Below are 25,135 nucleotides of genomic sequence, written 5' to 3' on the forward strand. Positions count from 1 at the left end.
TAAGTAAATAAAATTCCCAAATCTGAAATCTGCAACCACACAAGATGGAAAACACAAATAAATTGTAAGTAATTTGTAAATTAAATATACCTATCTCGTATTGCATTCATCTATTTTGATTTTATTTTTAGGCCAAGAAGAATCTGGAGTGCTGACGAAACCAAGACTGCAGTGGACAACAACAAAAGGACTGGAGAGTCCTTGGTCAAAGCTCCTTTTGAGGACCAAACGGCTGAAATATTTGGTTCCTATCCCATAATTAAAAACACGCATGCAATAAATTTGGGTGGCAAACAAATAGAAGGGCTGCCGGATGCAATTTGTGGTTTACAAAAAGGTATAAGCTTTAAATTTATGTGTGTTTGCAAATAATTTAACAATTTTTTCCTGTTTTTTTGTTTTACAGAATCCAGCAAAACTCCAAAAGCGCCAACTTCATCTACAAAACTGATTGAAAGTAAAACAGTTAGTGTTTCGCAGCCAGGTAGGGGATTTAAATAAAAACATAATTACATATGTATTTGTGTAGGTAGAGATTTTAACAACTTCTTTTGTTTTGTTTTATAGAAACAAGTATATCTCTAAGCCCGGAAGCGTCCTCTTCTTCATCCATCGGCATCGGTACAACCTCCACCTCCCCAAAGAAACAAGGGATGCTAAACAAAAAAAAATATTATGAGATGAGGGAAAAAATGGCTGCGGAAATGAACGAAATTTTGAGGGATTATGCGGCAAAAAGATTAAAAAAAATGGATGAAGCAGAAGAACGAAAAGAAGCTCGTCTAGCCAGGAAAGAAAAGTTGCTAAGAGAATTATTTAATAAACCATAAATTTCATAAGCATGTCATGGTTTATTAAATAATTCTCCTAGCAACTTTTCTTCTTTTTTTAAGTATAGTTTTTGAATTAATTTGTTTATTTTTTTGAATTACTTTTGATTTGTATTTTGTGTTGAATGAGAAATGGATTTGTGATGGTTTCGTTCTTAAACATGAAATGAAATGAGATATTTTTTGTATGTATGTTCCTATAGTTTTAATTAAAGAGGTATACAGCCTTATTACGGTTGTCAAAGATCAATTAATTGACAATTAAAACATTTTGTCAATTAATTGATAAATTGGTATTATGAACGCGAGTTGATCATTTTTTGATCCATTGTGAACAAAGATCAAAATTCTATTGTGATTAGTGCCTATTTACTTTTGACGTTTCAATTTCATTTACAATTTTTTAACGGACTAGGACTGGCTTTTGTTTCGTGTGACGAATTTTGGTTGATTTGGATTAAAAATGTAAGTAGTTTGTTGGTTGGTTGCGCCATACCAATGTTAAAATCGTTCCCAACACTCAACTGGTAGCTTCCTTGCGCAAGGAATCTTAAGACAGCTGTAAATTTTAGTATGTTTGGGATGGATTGTTGTCTTTTCGTTGGTTTTAACTTGTCGTTGATATCTAAAAATACATTAAGGAAGGCTTTTTTTCGAAAGTTGTGAATGAATCTAAAAGTGAGCCAAATTAGATTTTGTAATGTAACTAAAAAAGATCTTTTATCTACATACATTATACATATGTTCAGCCAAATCCATCGGATTTGAAGCATCGCGTAGTTTTCTTCGAATCTTTGCTTGCTCCAAAGTATTTTCTTCTTCAATTTCATTTTCGCCGAAAAATAGTTCAATAGTAGACTTGCTTTTGGCTTTCGCGATCCGTAAAATATTTTATCAACAAGGAATTTGTGATTGACTGAAAATTTGTCTGCTATTACACGATGCCTCACGACTCACATGAGTGCGAAAAAGAAAGCAACTATGAGAAAATGAGATGCAAAAAAAAATTTCCGGTGAGTCTCGGGCAAATTTTTAGTAGACTCATTTTGACGTTTCTTTTTTCTCATATTCGTTTTATGCTGTTCTTTTTCATTCGATTTTCTTGATGCTGGGATAAACAACATCCAATTTGTTTGAAAACCAGAAAAGTGTGTAACTTAAACAGCTTTAACAAATTTTCGGAATCCATTTCCAAAATCCTATTTATTTCGTTTTATAAATTTTACTCAACTTCAAAAACTAAACAAACAATAATTGTCAAATTTGAGGCATGGGACACGAGTCAACATGTAAAAGAAAAGTCAAAAGTGAGTCGTGAGTCATGAGTCAACGTGTAATAGGGGACTTTGATAATTAACAAATATTTTGACAACCATAATACCAAGAGTGTTAATTTAATCTAATTTCTGAAGAGCGTTCACAGTTTATCAAAAATTTTGATTGCTGACAACGATAATACCAATTCATCAATTTCCTTGAAAAATGTCAACTAGCGTATTGATAATTGACAACCGTAATAGGGCTGATAGTTATTGTTTTTTTTTTAAGCATTTATAAATTTTTTCCTTGCATTAACAACACCTTGCAGTAGAATGCTGTAGCTATGCTTTCTGTTGAAATAATCTTCTTTGTTTGAAACCGGGGCCTTGATTCTTATATGTGATCCGTCAATACATCCCAAAATTCCTGGCATCTTTGTTTTTGCCTGCATTGTAGCCATATTTTGGGCAATTTCTTCTCTGCTTGGGCACTTCACATATTCATGACCGATGGATATAAGCCACAAAGTCACCCTCTTCACAATATTCCAAGCGGTGGAACGTGATATGCCAAATAAATTCCCAATTTCACGAAATGTATTTGTGTTCGCCATATACCACAGAAATGTATGTATTTCTTTTTCGTGATATGGTAATAAATCGTGGCAATAATTTATAATGATCTAGAATAAATTTTAATATTTACATGTAAACATTAATATAAAATAAGAAACATTTTGTGTATACCTATCAAAATGTGGACAGTTGACCTATGAAGTCGAAAGTGGTTCTTAAAATCTGCGTTGCAAAACGTATGCACAATTTACAAAAAAATTGTTATTTTATTCTGATTATTTTGGAGTCGTATTTTCGTCTGTTGAGGAATTGGAACTACTCGTATCATCTAGTAGTGCGGACAAATTTGACGAGAGTGATTCATCGCTATCATCGCTTTCAAATAAGAACTACAAATATGAAAGTTTATTATAAAAAGACAAAAAAATAAAAATAAATACTTACATCAACCACAGCAGCTTCCATTTTCGGGTTTTGATTGTTTTTTTTTTTTGCTTTATTTTGCTACCAAACTTTAAATAATCAAAAATATGATGATCCAATGCTGTTTTATTATCATTATCTGATCCGGATCAGATCACGGTGATAATAAAACGCGGCTGCCTAGAACCTTAAAATACACCCACCGACAAAAAAACACTCGCACTGCTATATTTTCAAATTTATGAGTTTTAACGATAAAATTTTACTGTTTATTCTATTTTTTTTCTTCTTTTACTATTATCTCATTTGTTTTGACAAATGAGCAGTCAACAGAGTGAAAAACAAGCTTTAACATAAAAAATCGTAATTTTGTCTGTTTTCTTTATTTGACTATGGTTTTATTATTCGTGAAGAAGGCTCATATTGTACCCTTACATAAGAAAGAACTTTCCAAAAGGGAAATAGCACGTCGGCTTGTTACCAATAAATGGACTATGCGTAATGTCATTAAAAACTACCAATCGAATAGTTCCATCTCCCGAAAAATTGGAAGTGGTAGACCTAAATCAACGAATTAAAGAGAAGAACGTCGTATTCACCGCTGGGGACATAAACAGAAGTTTTCAGTCTCAAACTGGAAAACAAATAAGTGGCAGAACCACACTAAGACTGCTGAATAATAAAGGACTTAATGCACGGCGACCCGCAAAAAAGCCTTTGCTTACTGGCAGAATGGAGCGGCAAAGGACTGGAAATGATTGGTGACAAGATATTTTTTCCAGATGAATCCAAATTTAATTTGTTCGGACCCGACGGTAATGCGATAGTCCGCCGCAAAAAAGGAGAAAGGTATTCAGATCAATGTGTTTTACCTACTGTGAAACATTCTCCTTATGTTATGGTATGGGGAGCTATTACAATGTTTGATTTTGGAGATATTATTATGCTGGTGGAATTTACGGTCAATGCTGCAAAATACATTGACATCATCAATGAAGGTGTTTTGCTAACATTGGAGTAATTTTCCGAGCATACTAAAAATTTAATTTTCCAAGATGACTCAGCTCCATGCCATCGAGCAAAAACTTTACGTTAAAACTTCAATTAATGACTTAATTTAGACATGTTTAGAAACATTCATGAGTTTTGCATATTCAGGTTAAAAATAACAAAGATTCTCTTGGGATTTTCTCAATTCCATGGCCGGAAACAGTCCGGACCTAAATCCGATTGAGAACTGCTGGCAACAAATGGGTAAACAAATTAGGAAAAAAACGCCCAAAAACAATACAGCAAATTAAATTGGTAATTGACGAAGTTTGGTATAAGGAAATAGACGAAAATTATTTAAAAAAGCTGTTTAATTCGATGCCAAACCGAACTAGGCAAGTTATGAAAAAAGGGGCGGAACGACTAAGTATTAGTTTTTTCTCTCGATTTTTGTAAATATTTATTTAACCTCTAACCAATATAACAAAAAAACCGTAATTTTTTTTGGCACTAAAATGTTGTGTAAACAGATTTTTTCAAAACTTTGAAATATGAATAATTTTCGTTTTTTTCTTATTATTTAAAAGACAAATACAAATTAAAACGAAAAGAACCGTACATTTTATTGAAAATATATGGATTAAGAAAATAAATTAAAAAATATGAAATATATATAAGGAATACTGAAAAAGACGATGTTTTATTCAGAAGATCTACTGCGAGAGTTTTTTTTGTCGCTGGGTGTATACAAATTCATGTTTTTAAAACATTCTTTGGTTTTGATTTGACATTTTTTTAAACAATATTTAATGAAATGTTTTCTTGTTGTAGACACATCTTTAAAGTAGCATTTTCTTTTCGAATCAAGTTTCGAAGCTCAAACTCGAGACAAGAGAGTTTCTTATTTCAAAGAGTTCATAAGTATTGAAGTGTGCTTCATTAGACTTTTCCATTTTCTTAATCTTCGATAAACGAGTGAATACAAAAACAAAAAGTAATTATTAATAAAATGTAAGTTTGTTTTAATTAATTTTTAATATTTTTCTTTATAACTTCTTTAACATGGTTAGCAATTTTTATACGTTTCCGTTTTGGTTTGTCATTGCTCTTTGCAACTTTATGCAAAGCATCCTTCCGTTCCGTATTATTAACCCGAGGTTTCTTCTTTTTACATGATAGCGGATTAGGGTTCTTGGGTTTTTTCTTCTTTTTTAATTTGTTCGCATCATCATCACCAGCGGTGGTAGGGATTCCAGCTGTTTTCTTTAAACCTTCAATTCGTTTTTCAACATTTTCAGGTAAAGCATTGCTCTTCTTGTTGACATATTTCTTTGATGCATCTGAAGGTCCTTCCAAAACAGGGGTGGCTTTATGCAAATACAACAATGCACGACCTGGGACTTTTCGAAGTTTTTGTTGCAGACTTTTATCTTGTGTTGCGACTATATAACGACTTGATTTTGTCTAGAATTCAATTTGTATAGAAAATGTATATTTGTTTGTGAAATTTAAGAAGAAGAAAGTTCAACACTTTGACTTACCATTGATTTAATACATTCAGCAGCTGAAATGGGTTTTCCTTCGTGACCACATTTATGCACGTAAAATCTCTTGACAATCATTGTGGCACCAGCGAGTGGACCACCAAGACTTTCGGCTTCCAAAATAATGCATTGTGTTGTTAGAAGTTTCAATTCAGATTGAAAGTATTTTTTAAGTTGTTCTTCAATTATAACTTGATTCTTGATAAGATAACAAATAAAAAAGTGAATTTAAATTGTTGTTAAATAAAGAAACGAAACAAAAACAAAATTTGAGTGTCTTTACCTGTAGAGCAGCTTGACAAAATGTTGCATCAATCAACAATTGATAAGGTTCATAGTAGTTAAAATTTGTTGTAAAGAAAGCTAAGACTTTTTGTGACTTTTTAAATCTGTTGATTTTCATTTTTAGAACTTAATTTTAGTTATTTAAGTGCAAAACCATTTCGTAAATCTTGAGATTTTATATTTGTAAACACGGTTTAACATGTGCTGTGCACAGCTGTTTCAAATGAGTATTTTGAAGTTTCATAACGTACGTGACGTTATGTTTTGTATTTTTAAGTGCTACCAATGCTATTGACTTGAATTAAGTGTTCACATAAATTAATTGTTCACTTTTAACAATAATCTTAAGCACTATTCACATGAGCACGACCAACGACAAACGAATGAACGAATATTCGTCGGTTTTGATAATTTTTTTTAAGGAGCCACAGCCAAACATTATTCACCACCGAAACCAAAACAGGATTATTTTATTATTATTTTATTCGTTGCGATTGTGGATAATGTGAAACGCGAATAAAGTTTGACAGTTCGTATCAACTACAATGTTTTTCGTGACGAATAAATTTGTTTTCTTAAATTTATTAATATATGATATTGAAAAGTAAAAGTATGTATCATGAATCAAATAGAAACTTTATTGCTATCGTTTTGTTAAGAATTTGTGTGGAAATATGTCTTCAAACGTAAATAAACTCATATTTTATAATTCATTCGTCGTTTGTGAGTCGCGCTCATGTGAATACTGCTTTACTTCATTATTGATCATGATCCATACAGATTAGTATATAAAATAATAATTTTCCCAATAAAAGGTTTCATTTTATATAGTCTGCTATTAAGTGACTATCGCTTCTGAAGCTTCTTTGCATATAAAACTTATAGTATTATCATCTTGGGTTTTTATGGGAGTAGCAACTTTTGGATACAAAACTTTTAACGCCATCTTGGTGCTACGGTAAACAAAAAAAGCGCAGCTCTATGAAAATAATATAAGTTTGTGCAAAGACACCATCACTAAAAATAGAACAATAAACACAACAACGCATTAAAAAAAAATATAATCAAATATAGAAATGCCTCATAAGCAACTGAACATTCGCAATTTTGCGACTGTGATTGTCACGTAGCCAATTTAATGTTTTCATTATTGATGGCAGTGAAAAAATCAATCAAAATTAAACCTTTTATTGTAAAACCCTATTCCATATACGTACCACAGCAATCAAAGTGACAGCAGCTTAATTGGCCTATCGATCTGTCTCCTCATAATTGTAACAGATGTTTTTCTTTAACTTGTAGTTTTTGCTTTTTGACAGCTGTCACTAAGTTATTTATAGGTTAACTCCTATAAATGTTTGCAAATCGTGCAATTTTATGAAAACAAATTATGAATTGGTTTGGGCGTCCAATATTTAATCGATATAATCTGCTGTAGAGTAGAGTATAGAAGAAGAATAGAATGAGTCCATCTGCCATCGCACGAAACAATTAGAGTTGTGCCCATCCATTTCATGGGGAAGTACCTAGTTTTGCGGCCATACAAAATCCAACTCGTGCAAGAATTAAAGCCAAACGACTATCAGGTGCATAGCATGTTTCGTAAATAGGCCTAAGACGAGATGGTCAAGGATCCCGATACGGACCCAATTGCTGCAGAAAGTGGTTGAAAATTGGGCCTCTTGGCCACTTATCCGAAACAAAATCCCCCGTAGTCTCAACATAAGTATATCAAAAGGGCCGACTACAGCGCTAATTGGATCTCAGGCTAGGTTGCCTTGAAATCGCCATTTCTTTTTTTCTCAACAAAAGTATTATATACGAAGATGACCATCGAATTTGGTCTTAATTTAATTAAATTAAATACTTCACATATCCGCTAATATCTTTATATTTACAACCCAATAAAGGACAACCTGGCACCACTAAAAAAAAACCTGTGTTACCGACAATTTGTGCCACAATACTTCTTTTGTGCATTCGATATGTCAAACTTTGACAAATGGTTTATAGTAAAACGTCAAAAATTCGTATTAGCTTAAATATTTGCGATTTGCGAATTTATTTCAGAAAAGTGCATTTAAATGAATCATTTTATTCTATAAAATAGATTTCAAACATTTAATATTATTCAAAATAAATAAAATTACATTTAAAAAGAATGCCTCAAAATCGACGCAAAGTGCCCTTTAGTGGCAAAAAGAAGAAAGATCAAATTCAAATCAAGCGGCAAATGAAAGGTTAATTTATTTTCTGCTCGCACAAAAGATTAAAATCATACTTATATACGTAGATAGTTTGATATTTTAGCAACACCCCTTTTTTGTTTGTTTATTTATATATTTTACTTTATTTTCTAATATCACAAAAAAGGTACACAAACCAAATTGCTTAAGACCGCATACGATTCATACGACGACGATGAAACCACTGAGGACACTGAAAAAGTCCAAGAGGTCAATGCCCAACCGTCCCGTGGTCGCAATAAAAATGTCAATCGATATAATTTAAAATTCTATCATGAAACCGAAAAGGAACTCAAAGAAATGATGGAGGAACTCTTCAAACCATTGGCCAAAGCAAATCCCAAGGATCGAGAGGTTGATGATAGTTATTTCAAAAACTATGATTTCCCCATCCGACCTGAATGGAACTATAAAATGTCCAAGGATATTTTAGACATGAATGAAAATAGTTACTTTAGGGTAAACACAAATAATCGAATATCATTTATTTGAAGGTTTTCATATGAAGTTCTCTTCCAGAAATATGTTGAAAATTTACGCAAGAATCACATTGAAGAACACGATCGATTGAGCTTGTTCGAATTGAATTTGGAAACTTGGCGGCAGTTGTGGCGTGTATTGGAAATGGCTGATGTTTTATTAATTATTGCCGATATAAGATATGCGGTAAGCTCTTTTAAGTTCCCTCCAAAACTAGGTTCTTAGTTAAACCTTTAACTTTATCTCCCCAACAGACCTTAATGTTTCCTCCGTTTCTGTATAAGTATATAGTGGAAACATTGAAGAAGCATGCAATTCTTATTTTAAATAAAGTCGACCTAGTTTCTCCGGAAGTGATTGTTGCTTGGAAGAGTTATTTTGAGAGCATGTATCCTGGCATAACAGTGATACTGTTTGCCTCCTACCCTGCCAAGTCTATGAAAGGTAATTTTTAAGAGCTTAAGTATATTTCCTGGTTTTCTGTTGCCATTGTACAATGTATTGGTTTTAGCAAGAGGTCCTTGCTTTCTTTTTATTACAAATAACAACTCGTCTCTTATCAGGTTCGACCAAAGGTAGAATGGCTCACAAACGTAGCATTGAAGGTGTTCACAATATCTACAAAGAATGTCGCAAAATCTCCGAAGGCAGCGTTGATCTTTCAAGTTGGGAACAAAAAATTTTAGAAGACATGCGAGAAGAATTTTGCTACGAAGACGAACGATACGGAGCCCATGACATCGTTCATTCCGAGGCGAACACCAGTGATTTCGATTTCGAGAAACATGTCATGTTCAAAGATGGCATTCTGACAATCGGTTGTGTTGGATTCCCAAATGTGGGTAAATCCTCATTTATAAATGCCATGAAAGGCAAGAAAGTAGTTAGTGTAAGTCGAACGCCTGGACATACGAAGCATTTTCAAACCATATTCCTCACAAGTAAAGTACGTTTGTGTGATTGTCCTGGACTTGTTTTTCCGTCCGCCACACCAAAATATCTACAAGTTTTACTTGGCAGCTATCCCATTGCTCAATTGAAGCAGATCTATCCGGTTAAGTTCTTGGCTGAGAATATTAATTTGCCAGAATTGCTTAAGCTTAAACTTCCAGAGGACTATGATGAGTGGTCACCGGTGGCAATATGCGAGGCATGGGCTGCAAAGAGGGGCTATTTCACAGCTAAAGCAGCTCGACCAGATCGATATCGGGCGGGAAATGAATTGCTGCGAATGTGCTTAGGTGGACAGATAACTTTGGAATTCTATCCACCAAATTTTCTAGATGAAAGGGGTATGAAATTTTTTAATCTCTTAAACTTTCAAGTTTTATGTGTATTTCTGTCTTTTTATTTGTAGAAAATTGGTTGCAACATCCAGACATTGAGGAAGTTAAGAAATATCAAGGAGACAAAGAACTGAATGAAGAATCGTTGAGTGTACATTCATCAGATAAATGTAAGTTGCTGCTTTTCCTTTTTTTTCCTCTGTGGTTCAACAATTCGTATTTATATTGCGTATTATTTTTAAAGCAGGGGACGATAGTGACAATGAGAGTAGTTCAGAGGATGGAAATGATGATTCTGCTTCGGGATCTAATTCTAAGCAGCGAAGTAATGTATTTTCCTTGTTGGAAGATGAATAAATTAAATCAGAAAGTGAAACAAAAAAAGTAAAACAAAACGAACTTCATTCCATTCATAGTTTATTTACCTTTTATCTTTTTTTCTTTATGTTTTTTTTTTGTTTATTCTCAAAGAAAACAATAAATGCAGGATTTAAGATATTTGTCCTCTTTTTTGTTTTAATCCTCATCAAAATCTTCGTCATATTCTCCATCATTGAAATCATCAATATCCTCTTCAAATAGAATAGCTTCATCATGAGAAAGTAGTATTTTTATCGCACTTTAAATTAACAAAAATATTTAAAATACAAATAGAAAACAAATTATGGAAATATTTATAAGATAGTTAAGAAAAAAAAACTTACTTAATTAAAATTTCATCTTTGCTATTGAAATCAATTGGCGATGGATAGAGGGCTTTCTTTTGTAAGAGTAGTCCAAGGAAGTGACGAAGTTTGGTAATCAATTCGTTTGTTGCTGAATCACTTTTAAAACTAAAAAAATCAAAATTAAAATTGAGAAGTATTACAAATTTAAAATAAACAATTCCACATAATCGATAAAGTGGCTAAATAATAAAAATCACTTATAAAGTATACAAACTTTCGTCTGATAATAATTTTGCCTTTTATTGTACTTGTATTAAGTAGTTTAGAATTTTATCTTTTTTATAGAACTTAACGAAAATTTACATATCAGAAAGCTTATTCATTCATACCAAAAAAATTGGTTTTATATTATATTGGTCAAAAAGTATATCACAGTTTCCATCGTTAAAAAAATAGAATTCCAAATTATAAATTAACGTTTTTGCCACATTTAAATATTTTTACATATATTTTTGTTGAAAAAAAGCTATGGCACTATTTTTATTCGTAGAACGAATTAACTCCAAGTGATCTGTGATAAGGCCAATTCATATGAATTGGCAGAAGAAATTTTTTAGTATATAATGTGACAGGCTCCTTATACCAAATTAAAGCTGGACATTGTTTCTTTATATGTACATTCAACCAAAGGCTAGCTTGACATTTTACTAATGGGTTTTCTTTTGGTTTAAGATTAGGTCATTGCATTATCTTAAATCAATGTCTCGCACTTTCTTAGATTTAATTTTTTATCGGGAGAAGTGAAAGTTGTATTTATACCAAAATCTTGTTAACTCAAAAGATCTCAGAAATGTTAGCCTATTAATACTCCTTCAAAAAATATTGTAAGGTCTGATTGTTTAACGTCTGATTACACGAATAAGGCACGCCTCACGTCGAGTCTTAGTTGCTAAAGAACTACTGTAAAGAGAGTGCTACAAAGTGATTGCTCATGCGGACGATGTTGCCATATCAATGTCCGTGAAGCATCTCAACGCATTGAACTTTTCGAAAATTCTTTAAACCAGTTCACTAGTTAAGAAAATCGGTTAGGATTTGGAGTCAACCTTTACGGAATCGAACTTATGCTCTTTTAACTTACTTACTTAAGGTGGTGCTACAGTCCTGTGTGAACTAGGGCCTAACCCAACATACTTCTCCTTCTGGCTCGGTCCCTAGATAGATGTCTCCAGTTTCGCGCTCCAAGTTGGGTGAGGTCACTTTCCACTTGTGCGCGCCACCTGATCCGGGCCGGAGCATTGGTTTCTATGCACTCTACGTGACTTAGTCCTCTTAGTCTTTGGACTTTTACCCTTCTGGCTAAGTCTACATCGCTGTACAGCCCGTACAGCTTGTCGTTCCATCTTCTCCTCCACTCCCCTCGATGCATACGGGACCGTAGATCAAACGAAGAACTTTTCTCTCGAACCGACCCAAGGTGCTTTTGTCATAGTCCATGATTCTGCACCGTATAGCATGACGGGGATGATAAGGGTCTTATATAGCAACACTCTGGTCCCTCTAGAGAGGCCTTTGCCAATTGCTTTCTTAGCCCAAAGAAACAGCTGTTAGCAAGAGTTATTCTGCGTTTGATCTCAGCGTTGGTGTTGTTTTCTGCGTTTACAGCGTTGCCTAGGTAGACGAAGTCCTTGACTACCTCAAAGTTACGTCTGTCGATGGTGACGTTTTGACCAAGAGGTCGGTGTTGTATGTCCTTTCTTGACGACAGCATGTACTTTGTTTTGCCCTCATTAACCGTTAAACCCATTTTTGCCGCCTCTGCCTCAATACTCACAAAAGCCCCATTGACATCACGCTGAGTTCTTCCGATTCTGTCAATGTCATCAGCATATTATGCTACTAATTGGACAGATTTTTGAAAGATAGTGCCTCTAGGGTTGACGTGTGAGCTCTGCACTATTCTTTCAAGCATGATGTCTAAAACCTTTTTTGACATCGAAAGGTTCTGTTAAGTTGTTTCCAACCTTTATGGAGCAGCGTTAATTCTCCATGGTCATCCTGCACAAACGACGAGTTTGGCAGGGATGCCAAAACTAGACATGGCCTTATACAGCTCGTTCTAGTAGATGCTGTCATATGCGGCCTTGAAATCGATGAAAAGATGGTGGGTGTCGATTTGGTGTTCTTGGGTTTTTTCCAGGATCTTCCGTAATGAGAATATTTGACCGCCTGTGGAGTTTCCTGGTCTAAAACCACACTGATAAGGACCTATCAGGTTATTGACGATGGGTCTTAGACTTTCACATATTACGGCAGAGAATTTCTTATAGGCGATGTTAAGTAGAGTGATTCCTCTATAGTTGGTGCAGTTCAGAGGGTCTCCTTTTTTTAGAATCGGGCAAACAATACTGAGGTTCCATTTATCGGGTATGCTTTCTTCCGACCATATCTTACAGATAAGTTGGTGCATGCTCCCAACCAACTTATCTCCAGCTGCTTTAAAGAGCTCGGCATTCAAGCCATCCGCTCCAGCGGCTTTATTAGACTTCAGCTTAGATATGGCAATCTTTACTTCGTCTAAGTAGGGAGGACGGGATTGTTGGCTTTCGTCGTCTATGTTGAATGAATCATCCTGCCTGACAGCGGAATTCAGTTCGTCGTCGCTGTTATACAGTCTGCAGAAGTGGTCTTTCCATATTCTTAGCATTGACTGCGGTTCCACTATGATGTTTCCACTTTCGTCTTTGCAGCCTTCGGTTCTAGGTTTATGTACCTGTGAATTTCGTTTCACCTGTTCATAAAACTTTCGAACTTCATTCCTGCTTTTAAACCTCTCAACATCTTCAACCGTACACTTCTCATTTCCTCTCTTTTGAATTCTGAAAAGGTGGTGTTTATTTCGCCTCTTCTGCTCATAGAGCTCATGAACAGCTCTCGTCCTTTTATGCAGCGCCACTTTGCGTGCCTGTTGTTTGACTGCATTTGCCTGCCGACATTCCTCATCAAACCAGTGGTTCCTTGTTGGTGGTTTCTTGAAACCCAGCACATCAGAGGCGGCTTCTCTGATTGCATCTTGGCAATGTTGAAACTGGTTTTCGATACATTATGTTGGCGGCAGAGAACTTTGAGAGAGGTTACTTGTAATTTGGTCGGAAATGGATTTGGATTTTCTCGATTGTAGCCGTTCGACGTTGTACCTTCTCCCAGCACCTCCCTGTTTTTACTTGAGTTTCTTCTTAAGAACCTTAATATTTGCTCTATTTCTTAGAAACAAATTTTATGAAAATAATTTAAAGCATGACTAAAGTTTTTCAAGTTCTAAATTGAATAAAAATACAAATTTGAGTTGTTTTTGACAGCAAACCACTTTTTAGTGAATGTCATTAAATTACTAACAAATCTTTAGATGAAATCTTTACTTATACAACTTGACAGTATAAGATTTATGGCTCATTTGACCCTCCCTTGGATTGTTGATGAATTTGTGCTGTGTTTTTTTAGAATAGGGCTGAATATCCGATTTATATTATGTTCTTGGTCGAGTCTTCAATTAAAAGTAGTACTTTTAGCAGCAAAGTTTAAGGAAGTAAAATACAAATTTTTGTTTTTATATACAACAAATAAATAATTCAAAATATTATTATTATTATTATTTATTTTTATCAGTAACATATTAAAATATATTACAAATAGTACATTTAAGAGCACTAGCAGCTAGACTATCGGCTCTTTGTATTGAAAGTATTATAATTTAAGTTTAAGTAGTGTTAAAATAAAGTTAATCATTTGGATATTATCATAGTTTGGTTTATTTAATATTTCTAAGATATTTGTCTTAAGGTTGATTTTGTTTTTTATAACATTAGAGGAGAGAAGGCAGGAGCTGAGAAGGTGATCAATTGTGATGATGTTTTGGCAGACACAAGTTGGGGGAGGGTCCTTTTTGAGCAGATACTCGTGAGTTATTGCGGTATGGCCCAGCCGAAGTCGAACAAAGTTGGAGATTTTTGACTTAGGTATATTTGTCGGGTATTTTAAATGTGATTTGCTTGGGTTGATCTTAGAGTAATGGTGTTTGTATGCGTTCCACTCTTTTTGGTTGTTTTCGCAAATTTTGGAACGGATAAGTTTTATTAGATCACTCTCTGAGTACATGTCGAACGTATGAACCGGAGCCATTCGTGCGTTGTTAGCTGCTTTGTCGGCTAATTCGTTGCCTAGTATACCAACGTGTCCAGGAGTCCATATTAACTTTAGTTTATTAGTTTTTGTAATTAGTATGTCTCGGATTTTAGAGATGATCATAGAGCTGTTTGAAGGATTCAAAATAGCTTGTAGGACAGAAAGACTATCAGAGCATATTGCCCATTTGCCTGATACATTAGAATATTTTTTTATCGCTTCTAATATTGCTATAGCTTCTGCTGTAAAAATAGAAGTTATATTAGGCAGGATGCCTTGAACAGATATGTTGCCATCTTTTGATATGACTGCAAATGTGGTGTTGTATTGGTTTTTTGATCCGTCTGTAAACAACATTTTCCATCCAGATTTGGAAAGATCGCTTCTCGGCCTTATGGCTAAGATCAAAGTGTAGTATAATTCAAAATATAATTGGGGTCATATCCATTAACGCTATACGATTACTTTTGAATTGAAGGGAATTTCTACGAAAAAATGAACAAATTATCTCCCAGAGAAGGGTCATGACCCCTACGGACCCCACTCATTTGACGGGACTTCTACTTATTAATCCCAGCCACACGTATTTTTCAAATGAATCATACTTTTCTCTTATCGAGTAGGGAAGAATAAATGTGTTATCACAACGGGCCAACAACTAGTCTAAGTTCGTTGGCAACTGATTTGACACTTCTCCGAATTACAGTGCTTACCACGATTCATACTAAAGTGTTTAAAGTACAAAAATACACCATCCTGTTAGATACTAGGATTTGCCTTAAGACATGAATAAATCATAAATATTTACAAGATCAAAAAATAAGTAACTTTTAGTAGAAATACGCGTGAACACTACTATACTTTGGTTGCCTACTTTAACGGTATTGGAGTAGCGTTTGGAAAGAAAATCTTATTGCTATGGAAAAAGTGGATATCTCCTTGTCTACATTGCATTTTTATGAATTTATGTTACCAATGTTAAGTTAACTTTGGTTGAATTTTCTCTTTGTGATACTTTATGAAGTTGGAGACAGCAAAACATTTAAAGGCCCATAAAATCTCTGTTGGTATCATTCCTTTCCTAATCACATGATAGGCCAAACTATAAATAGCCACAATCATTTAAATTGAAAAATCGTTTTTGTACAACTAGAAGTTAAGATGGTTTGAAGAAAGGAAGGGGAAGAAAGTTAAGGTACTAATGGTAGACCTAAAATTTAGAACATCTCAGAATTGTCCATTTCCCTATAAAACTCAAAACGATGAAGGTACAAAATTTTACGCAAAAAGAAATTTAACAAAAATACTTACTAAAAATAATCAGCAACCGACACAAATGTACTTCCTCTATCATTCACACCACATTTAATACCATCTCCAAAAATTATCAAAGCCATTGGAAATATCATTGTTGAATCCAATAAACAGACATTCGCTGATTTACGTTTTAAAAAATATGTAAAATAGCTGAAAAATACAACACAAAAAAACTAATATAAAAATATATAACAACATTTTATTGCAATAAATTTAAAGGCTTGATAAATAAAACTTACTGTGAATCAAATGAAGATTCTGTACTATTTATTGAAGTTGGATGAAACTTAACACTGCGATCTGTAGGCGTTGACATTGATATTATTGGTTGAACTCGATTCTTGATGAGTCGCAGTTTCCTTTAAACAAAAAAATAAAATAAAATAAAATAAAATAAACAGTCACTGAAACTATGTATATAATCTAAGCAACCAACAAACCTTATATGAGCAGCATTTGGATAAAGACCTGCAGCTATCACAGCTCTTAGAAGTGTATAATTACATGAGTTGACGTTAAGATCTTTTCTTCGAGGGTCAGATGATTCAGTAAATCTTTAGTAAAATTAAATTTTTTAAAATTCAAAATTGTAAAAGGATGCAAATTATAGCAGCCTTATCACGAACTTTATCACAATCACAAACTTGTCCTGAACCTCTTTTGAAAAAACTTTTAGGATACCTGATTTAACCGTATTACGTTTTTTTTTGTTTTATCAAAACGACTGAAAAACGGCACTACACTGAAGACGATAGTTAAATTTTCATAGAGAAATTTTGATGTAGACTGTAGAAAGGCAAAAGAATATCGTTTAGCTGGCTTAGAGCATACAGATATTCGAAAATCAATATTTGTTGGCTAATGGATCTTTCAAGGCAATATGTAAGCCAAAGAAGGCAGCATTCTTCAAAGCTGAATCCAAAAGATTAGCGTCTTGTAAAAGCGAAAAGGAGTTTTGGAACCTGGCAAAGCAACTGAATGGAAAAAAGTGTTCAATCCATTTTAGTATAGGTTCTGATAAGCTGGCAGATCACTTTCAGAGTTTGTTGAATCCAATAGAAGGGAAACTTATTTTTTCAATACGCTACTTCGGGTTTTAAAAATGAGACTTTTGATGCTGCAATAAGACACCAAGAAGTGATTTCAGCTGTAATAGAACTTAAGGATGGCAAAGCATGCGGAGCGAATGGTATACCAGCAGAATTTTATAAGTATGGATCAGCAAACCTAATCAATCGACTGACAACTATTTATAACAATGTCATGGAAACAGGAATGATACCACCAGAATTCAAGGAATCCATCATTTTCTCGATTCATAAGAAAGGGAGCTTAGAGGAATATCCCTTCTAAATGCTTCATATAAAATATTCACGCTGGTCTTGCAAAAACGTTTTAATAAATCGATAGAACACAACAAGCTCTTAAAGGAGTTTCAAGCAGGCTTTAGGACAAGTTATTCGACGGTTGACCACATTCTTACCCTTAAAAGTATCGCAGAAACATTCTCAATAAGGACAAGAAGCTTATACGTTTTTCGTTGACTTTAAATCTGCATTTGATATCATCGATGGATATGCGTTTATCTACAAGCTGTATAGTAACGGAATGTCATGGAAGTTCGGAAGAGTTATTCAGAATCTATATGCAGATACAATTGCTAAGGTATGAAATGGAGAAGAGTTGTAAAGAAAGTTTAAAACGCAATCTGTTCGCCTTGTTTATTGAACACCTTACAGACCTCATACCAGGTGGCATAGACTTCGCCGGACAAATAATCAAAGCATTGCTATTTGCGGACGGAATCGTTCATTGCAGTTAATGATAAACCGCCTGTATCAATATTGTCAGCTTTGAAGTTTGATGGTGAACCTTAATAAGGCCAACATTTTGATTTTTAAACAAGTAGGAGGCCACAATTCAGCGAATGAAAAATTGTTCTATAATGGAGAGGTCTTTGAAGTTGTCACGGAATCCAAATACCTTGTAGTTTACTTAACGAAAAATTTGAGCATGGAAATTCATCTAAGGGAGAAAACTAGTTAAGGCAAAAGGTGCAATTAGTGCAACTTGGAAAAGTTGTTTTTCTAACAAAAGTATAGGACATAGCAGCAAGTTCAAGATATATGAAGGAATATCTGAGTCATGTTTTACAAACTGGGGGAACGAAACAATATTAAACAGTTGAGAAACTTCTCCGATACTTTTTTAAGCCAAATTTTAGACAGCCATCAAAAACACCCAACTATGTTATTATGTTGCAATCAGGATTATCACCTACGTTCATACGAACCCTGAAAATTAAAGTCGATTACATCTTGAGAGTTATGAAGATGAGCAATAATATTCTTCCGAAGATAGCAGCGCTTCAAGTAATACGAACCAAAACAAGTTGGTGTGATGATTTGATAAATTTGACAAGAGAATGTGGAATGGAACTTAACCTTTTGTTTAATAATCAGGATGATTTAAAAGCTTCTTTATGCTAGTTTATTTCTGCAGTGGACATAAAACAACGAGAGAAATACTTGAATGACGCCACAGGCAGCTCTACTGCCAACTAGATCACAACTTGGAAGAGAGGAATTATTTTAGGGACTATAATAGCATTGTTGAAATTTCAATGATGGTTAAATTGAGAGGTGAAGTTATGCAGCTGAATTTTATACCTCATAGAGATGACTTACCAATTATATGCTCATTGTGCAATTCAAAGGAAAGGGAGGATGTTTTACACTTTGTTGAAAGATGTTAGGTTAGGTTAGGTTATAGTGGCTGTCCAAGATGGAAACGGACACACTAAGGCCAATTAAATGGCCCATTGTGATACCACATGAATTTTGGGGCTTCCTCCTAAGCTCAATGGAACCAGCTTGAGTCCCTTACGAATACGAAACAGGAGAGGCTGATTATACCGATATGATTTAGATCGTTAGGTTCGATAGGTAATTCTTGCGTTTTCGAGCCACAGCAGGGCATGTGTAGAGAAGATGAAGAACCGTTTCTTCCTCTTCCTCGTCCATACAGCTTCTGCCAAAGTCATTTGAGAATACGCCTAGTCTCATGGCGTGCTTTCCTATTAGACAGTGTCCGGTTATGACACCTATTATCGAACTAATATGCGATCTGATAAGAGAGAGCAATCACCTTAAACGTTTTAAATCCAGTGTTGAAAGATGTCCAGTTTTTAAAGAAATAAGAAAGAATGCTAGCGAAATACGGACGCAAAATCAAGTTATACTCTTGCTTAACAATATGGAAGTTAAACAATTATATCAATTCTGCAGGTTAGCAGCACGGGTACTGCCTCTTGCAAGGAATTGACAAATTCTCCAAGAGTAATTCTTGTCATGAAAAAGTGCTTTTTCAAATAAGCTGTTCGGATTCGGCATATAAACTGTATGTCCACTCCATTTGAAATTTTGATTCAAAACTCCATGTGATTGAGATAGAATTCGTGAGAGATTTGATAAAAAAGTTACCTTGAATCTTTAAGTAATTCACAAAACTGTTTCTTCATTGTCTCCAATTGTGAAACAACTGAATGGGATACAAAATGATCATAGCAAAAATTCCTTTCCGCATGATGTTGCTGTGCCCTTCGATATTCATCCAAAACATTCACAACCATCAAATGATCACTTTTTAAATTATTCGAAAGACGTTTCTTTGCTTGATCCACTTGTTTCTCCTTACCTTTTTTTTTAGTGGCAGAGAAATAAAGTTTTAAAAACACAAACATTTTAAAGATGTCTTCAAATATCAAACCTAATGGTAAATAAAATGGATCCTTATAAGAAATTGATGAAGCAACTGTTGTAATAGGATCAACACAACGAAAAAGAGCTCCCATTAGAATCATTTTACCCATTTGAGGATCAACTGGTAAATGGGCCAAGTGCATGCCAAGTGGAGTAATGGTTTCATTTTCATCTAATGCGTTAATTCTGTAAAAAAAAATTAAGATTCTTCTTTCTTTTCTTTTTGTGATGAGTGAAAACACTTTTCTTACCTTTTAAGTAAAGTAATTCCTAATTGAATAGCTTTTTCATTGGGACAGTCTAAAAGTGTTTTCATAAATTCCGCAACATCGTTGATATGTAAAAACTTAAGATTTAAAATTACACCTTCAAGTTTGGTGCGAACTATCTCAGGTGAAGGGACGGCTTCTAAAAAACGTTCACGAGCTCTAAAATTCATGTCAGAAATTGAAATTTAGAAAAACACTTTTCCAAACAGGTACGAACTACCTACCTAGTATATAAATTATAACAAATTCCTGGTTGAACGCGACCAGCACGACCTCGTCGTTGTTGGGCATTCGCCAAAGTTACCCATTTTTCTCCCAGAGTTTGCAAATTCAATTCCACATCGTAATCGGTTGATTTGATCTTACCACAATTTATAACATAAACAACATCATCAATTGTCACAGAAGTCTCGGCTATATTCGTCGAGATTATAATTTTTCTTACTCCATTCGGAGGACGATTGAAGACACTTTTTTGATCTATGGTTGGCATCGATGAGTGTAACGTGAATATCTGATGTTTATTTCTACTATAACGTCTAGAACTTTCGAGGGCTGCAGTTAGTTTGGAAATCTTATCGAAACCTGTGAGAAATACTAAAATAGCACCAGGTGGCTTCTTCGCACAAATGTAGAATATTAAATCTTCAACGAGTTCAAGATTGAATTCTTCTGAAGATGGATTGCGAATAGAGTCAAGAACATGACGATCGTATTTGTTTCTTATGGCTCGGGCGTAGGGTTCTATCATTGATTGGAATTCGGCGACTTTTTTAGAATCATTCTTAAGTGGAAATATATAAAAAAGAAACATATACCTAGGTATCTTCATTTTTATCTTTATTGGAGACACTTACATTCTTAGAGAACCTGCCATGTCGAGTGGGTTTTCTTTGGGTTTCAAAATTCCTAAAACCTGTCTCCTGAAGAACATCCTCCAGATATCTATCTTCAACGTCAAAGAGCGTCCCTTCTATTTCTATGGTGCAACAACCATCGAAATATCTTTGGAAATCGCTCTGTGAAATTGTTGCACTCATAAGAACAACTTTTAAGTCTTTTCTATAGGGAATAATCTTCTTTAGAAGTCCCATGAGCATGTCTGTTTCAACGCTCCTCTCGTGGATTTCGTCTAGAATTATATGCGTCAGCGAATAGAGAAGAGGATCACTTTCCATACAGCGCAATAGGGTTCCGGTGGTACAATACAATATCGATGCGTTTGGACGGGGAGAAATGCTATAAATAGATTGTGTGTACTCGATAGAGATTTATTGATGAAAATAAGATGCTTTTCTTTACCCTTGTAATCTTATAGAATATCCCACAGATTTGCCAAGATTCTCGTTTCTTTCGTAGGCAACTCTTTCGGCAACGGTTATTGCTGATATTCTTCTGGGTTGTGTGCAGACAATCTGACACATTGAACCTCTGCCCGTTTCTATAAAATGATCCAGAACAAATTGAGGAATTTGTGTTGTCTTACCACAACCAGTACTCCCAACAATAAGAACAATCTGATTCGAATTGATGGCATCAAGAATCATATTTTGCTGTTGTGTTGCTGGCAGGGATTTCCTTGCATTCAAACGATTTCGATAGACTTCATGATTTTTCTGTTCCTCAAATTCTAGTCTTACTTTTTCATTAAAAGTGGGATTGTTGGAAATTTTCAATTCTTCTAAATTATATTTACTGCTAACAAATTCGGTAAAGTTTTTGCCCAACAAGTTATTGAAACGTTTTTCAAATTCTCTAGAAACTTGGCTAACATCTGATTCGTGTTCATAGTTTTGCAACAATTTGTTGATTTCGGTGAGAGTTCGTGTGGGTAGTCCAACATTGGGACCCTTGTTTTAGTTTTTTGTTTTTAAGAAAGTAATTATTAAAGTTTAATGGACATTTTGGAATAGAATTTGAATCTTGTCTTACTAGTTCGGTTCGTCTTTCTTCTGGATTTGGTTTGTTATTTTTGTGTAAATTTCTGTAATATAAGCCAATGTCACGACCTTTTAGTCCTGGTGGGTGGCGGGGACCGCCTCGAGATCGATTTCCTCGATTTGAATGCATTTTTAATAAGTGTTTAAATTGTTTTTCTTACTTGATTTAAAGTAAATCAACTAAAACCATGAAATTAGTATTAATATTTGATTTTGTTTTGTTTAGCTTTTTGTTTCTTTTTCTTATGAGAAACGTCAAAATCAACGTGTGCAAAAAAAAGAATAGGTTGTCAAAAAGTAAAAATTAAGCTAAATTCACAATTAAAACTTAAGCATGGTTTATGGTTCGTTCACACTGCATTTGAGGATTTGAAAAAAAAACAGGAAGAGAATAACGCGTTTTTTCTTTTTTTAGCTTAGAAGTGTGAGCTGTCAAAAAAGATGTTTGTTTGACTCAATTTTCCATTACCGCAGCACGAATTTCAAGACGTGTTTTTTTTATTTGATAGATATGCGTAATTAAATAATAATTATAGTAATTTTACAGCAAGAAAACATTTATTTCTGTTTTAAATTAATTTTAAAGTTCACTTTTTTACAACTAACACACTCAAAAATGGTTGATTTTGACATTAACTGTTTTTTGTTCAGTGTTGCCATACTTGATGTTTTGTTGGGGATTTCTTTGACTTAGGTGCTCAAATGCAAAAGTTAATTTGCATAGTGTGTTATTATTGAAATAGAAATACTTTGAAAAGTCTCAACCCACAGAGTTCTGGGTTCAGGATTGTCTTGGATAGTTTTTTGGCGTTGTTTTATTATTGTTTGTAGTGTTTTTGAGTAAACAAGAAATATGCCACCAAACAATTTCAAGTGGAGGAAATCCTTATATACGAATTTATTTAAATGAAGGAATGGTTTAGAGAGTCTAGCTTGGTAGTTTATGCTTTGCATTCCTAACAACTCGTTAACCCGTTGAAACAAAGTGACAGCCAACTTATCAGCTGGCAATATTGCGTCTCTCAAAATTTAATTTTTGTAATGTCGTTTTCAATGAACGACGAAAGCAGATTAAACGTTTCTTCATTCATCCTTATATAATTTAAAAACGATGGTTTATCATTCGATTTTAGGTCTTTTGTCAAGAAAGCGAAGGATCCAAGGTCAGATGTATTTTCTCTCCGGATTTTAATCCAATTCCCTTTTTTCTTTTGCTTGGAAATTAAAGGCACCCTCACAAATGTCTTACACATCTAACAACATCTCTTTATCGGATGAGATGAGAAGAAATGAAAGAAAAGTGTCAAAAACACGCAACCGAAAAACATCCGAGTGTAATAATGCGAGATTGATGGGATGAGTGTTCAAAAGAAAATATACGAAACACGCAGCATACAGAAAGTCTGAGTGTAATAACACACATATACCAAACCTTGCACCCACCCCAAATCTGAGTTGACCTCAAAAAGGGGACTACTATCAATTCTAAAAAAAAAATGTTAGGCTCAAAAAACGAAAAACAAAAAAGTTGGGCTAAGTCGTTAAAAGAAAATATGTTGTTTTATGACTTAAAGGTGTTTTCTTCTCTTAATATTTAGGCATGTTTTATTAAGACCCCTACATAACTGTACTGTTAAAAAAATCAAAAGAAAATTCTGGCTGCAGTAATGGAAAGTCACTCCGTTAGTTTTTTAAATAATGTAGTACCTGTGGTGTGATGGTTAGGTCGTTGTTATGTCATGCCACAGGTCTTCGGTTCAATGTCCATCTTTTTTCACGGGTACTACCTCTTGCGATTAATTGTCAAGTTGTTGGTAAAAGTTAATTTGTATGGCTCTTGCTAACAGTTTGTAACAAGGCTTGTGATCCTGCTGGTTTAATCTGTTTCATATGTCAAGATGATCATAAAACATTACAGTCTATTTCATTTGTACACAAAAACGCATGCAAAAAGCCATCCCTGCATAATTTCTCATGAAATGAAGCGAAAACTTATGTTTATAGTGTTTATCGATCTTTTTTAAAATAGTTGAACAGAAATATTAAAAAAACTGAATTTCATTTCATTTTTGTTTTAAGATATTTTAAACCACAGATTCTGTCAGATTTCGAGTCTGTTTTTTTTATTCTTTTTATTCCAAAAATATCAAATGTAAGATGGAGTCGAACAGAAATCCAAATAAATCATAGAAGAACAAATATTTCTTAGTACTTATTTCTCCTTCTAAGGCATAAATGTGATTATTTGAATATTGAGACATAGCTAGCACGAAGTTCCATGAGTAAGTGGACTACATAACATATACTGCTTGTCAAATAAGCATTCAATAGTGGTTTTCAAAAAGAGCTTTAGCCCGCTATTAAGACAGCTTCCACTTTTGTAACTTTCATCTTTTGACATTTGAAAAGACTGCAATTTTGCTCGAAAATTTTCCTGATCACAATTTGCCACATAGATTTTGTGATTTCACGCCTTCAGACTTTTTTTTGGTCCAATTGAAATATAATGTCTATACCAAAGCTCCACAATTTATTCAAGATTTAAAAAATGGATTTTGTAAAGTTTTAAATTACATACAGCAGCAAATGCGAATTTAACATTGAAAATTATTTAAAAAAATATATGGTGTTGTGGCAGTTGCCTTTTCCTCCTTCATTTTAAATATGAAATGAACACTTTCTGATTTATTTTTAAAAAATACTAAGTTTTTAATATCCAAGTGAAATTATTATTGGTGCTATTTTACAAAAAGCAAAAGTTTGTCATTGCATTAAAGTTATCAGCTCATGTGGACTGAAAATAAAAATAACCAAAAATATCTATTGATTTCTTTTAAAAAATTACAAAGTTTTGAATAACCAAGTGAAACACCTTAAGTATTTAATTATTTGTGCAATTTTCAAAAGGCAAAAGTTTGTCATTGCATTCAAATTATCGGCTCGTGTGGACTGAAAATAAAAATACCCAACCAAAATTTCATATACCCATTGTGAATGAAGGAATTTTAATTTTTTGACACTGACATTTGTCAAACATTCATAAAAAAGTCCCATTCACAGCAACAGACAGACAGTCGAC

At 33.9% G+C, this 25,135-nt stretch overlaps 4 protein-coding genes and 1 long non-coding RNA gene across 7 annotated transcripts; 2 read left to right on the forward strand and 3 right to left on the reverse strand.

The window, feature by feature from the left end:
* LOC129951027 (uncharacterized) lies at positions 1 to 963 on the forward strand. 2 transcript variants are annotated; one of them, XM_056063018.1, is made up of 4 exons: positions 1 to 64; positions 132 to 337; positions 407 to 484; positions 568 to 963. In XM_056063018.1, the coding sequence occupies exons 1-4, from the start codon at positions 45 to 47 to the stop codon at positions 828 to 830; spliced, it is 567 nt and encodes a 188-aa protein (XP_055918993.1). In that variant the 5' UTR covers positions 1 to 44; the 3' UTR covers positions 831 to 963. The 2 variants fall into 2 exon arrangements, with proteins under 2 accessions (XP_055918993.1, XP_055918994.1); XM_056063019.1 differs by having other exon boundaries at positions 572 to 955.
* Positions 896 to 2,625, reverse strand: LOC129951028 (uncharacterized). Its single transcript, XR_008782124.1, has 2 exons — positions 1,570 to 2,625; positions 896 to 1,502 (listed from the first exon to the last, which is right to left on the reverse strand). It is a non-coding gene; the product is annotated as an uncharacterized LOC129951028 (long non-coding RNA).
* A 2,445-nt stretch (positions 2,626 to 5,070) lies between these two features.
* On the reverse strand, positions 5,071 to 6,131 carry LOC129950329 (rRNA-processing protein UTP23 homolog). The gene is made up of 3 exons (XM_056062225.1): positions 5,906 to 6,131; positions 5,620 to 5,820; positions 5,071 to 5,542 (listed from the first exon to the last, which is right to left on the reverse strand). Exons 1-3 carry the CDS (start codon positions 6,023 to 6,025, stop codon positions 5,105 to 5,107), a joined length of 759 nt encoding a protein of 252 aa, XP_055918200.1. The 5' UTR covers positions 6,026 to 6,131; the 3' UTR covers positions 5,071 to 5,104.
* Positions 6,132 to 7,914: 1,783 nt separating this feature from the next.
* On the forward strand, positions 7,915 to 10,417 carry LOC129950332 (guanine nucleotide-binding protein-like 1). Of its 2 annotated transcripts, none has more exons than XM_056062227.1 (7): positions 7,915 to 8,147; positions 8,281 to 8,612; positions 8,673 to 8,819; positions 8,888 to 9,077; positions 9,197 to 9,925; positions 9,991 to 10,089; positions 10,164 to 10,417. In XM_056062227.1, exons 1-7 carry the CDS (start codon positions 8,069 to 8,071, stop codon positions 10,274 to 10,276), a joined length of 1,689 nt encoding a protein of 562 aa, XP_055918202.1. In that variant the 5' UTR covers positions 7,915 to 8,068; the 3' UTR covers positions 10,277 to 10,417. The 2 variants fall into 2 exon arrangements, with proteins under 2 accessions (XP_055918202.1, XP_055918203.1); XM_056062228.1 differs by having other exon boundaries at positions 10,167 to 10,417.
* On the reverse strand, positions 10,320 to 22,301 carry LOC129950331 (ATP-dependent DNA/RNA helicase DHX36). Its single transcript, XM_056062226.1, has 12 exons — positions 22,049 to 22,301; positions 21,419 to 21,966; positions 20,974 to 21,355; positions 20,341 to 20,900; positions 20,099 to 20,275; positions 19,855 to 20,033; positions 19,569 to 19,782; positions 16,527 to 16,640; positions 16,326 to 16,445; positions 16,081 to 16,236; positions 10,624 to 10,752; positions 10,320 to 10,538 (listed from the first exon to the last, which is right to left on the reverse strand). The coding sequence occupies exons 1-12, from the start codon at positions 22,184 to 22,186 to the stop codon at positions 10,436 to 10,438; spliced, it is 2,820 nt and encodes a 939-aa protein (XP_055918201.1). The 5' UTR covers positions 22,187 to 22,301; the 3' UTR covers positions 10,320 to 10,435.
* Between the last annotated feature and the right edge of the window lie 2,834 nt (positions 22,302 to 25,135).

This window comes from Eupeodes corollae, chromosome 3, assembly GCF_945859685.1.
Source record: "Eupeodes corollae chromosome 3, idEupCoro1.1, whole genome shotgun sequence".
Classification (NCBI taxonomy): Eukaryota; Metazoa; Arthropoda; class Insecta; order Diptera; family Syrphidae; genus Eupeodes; species Eupeodes corollae.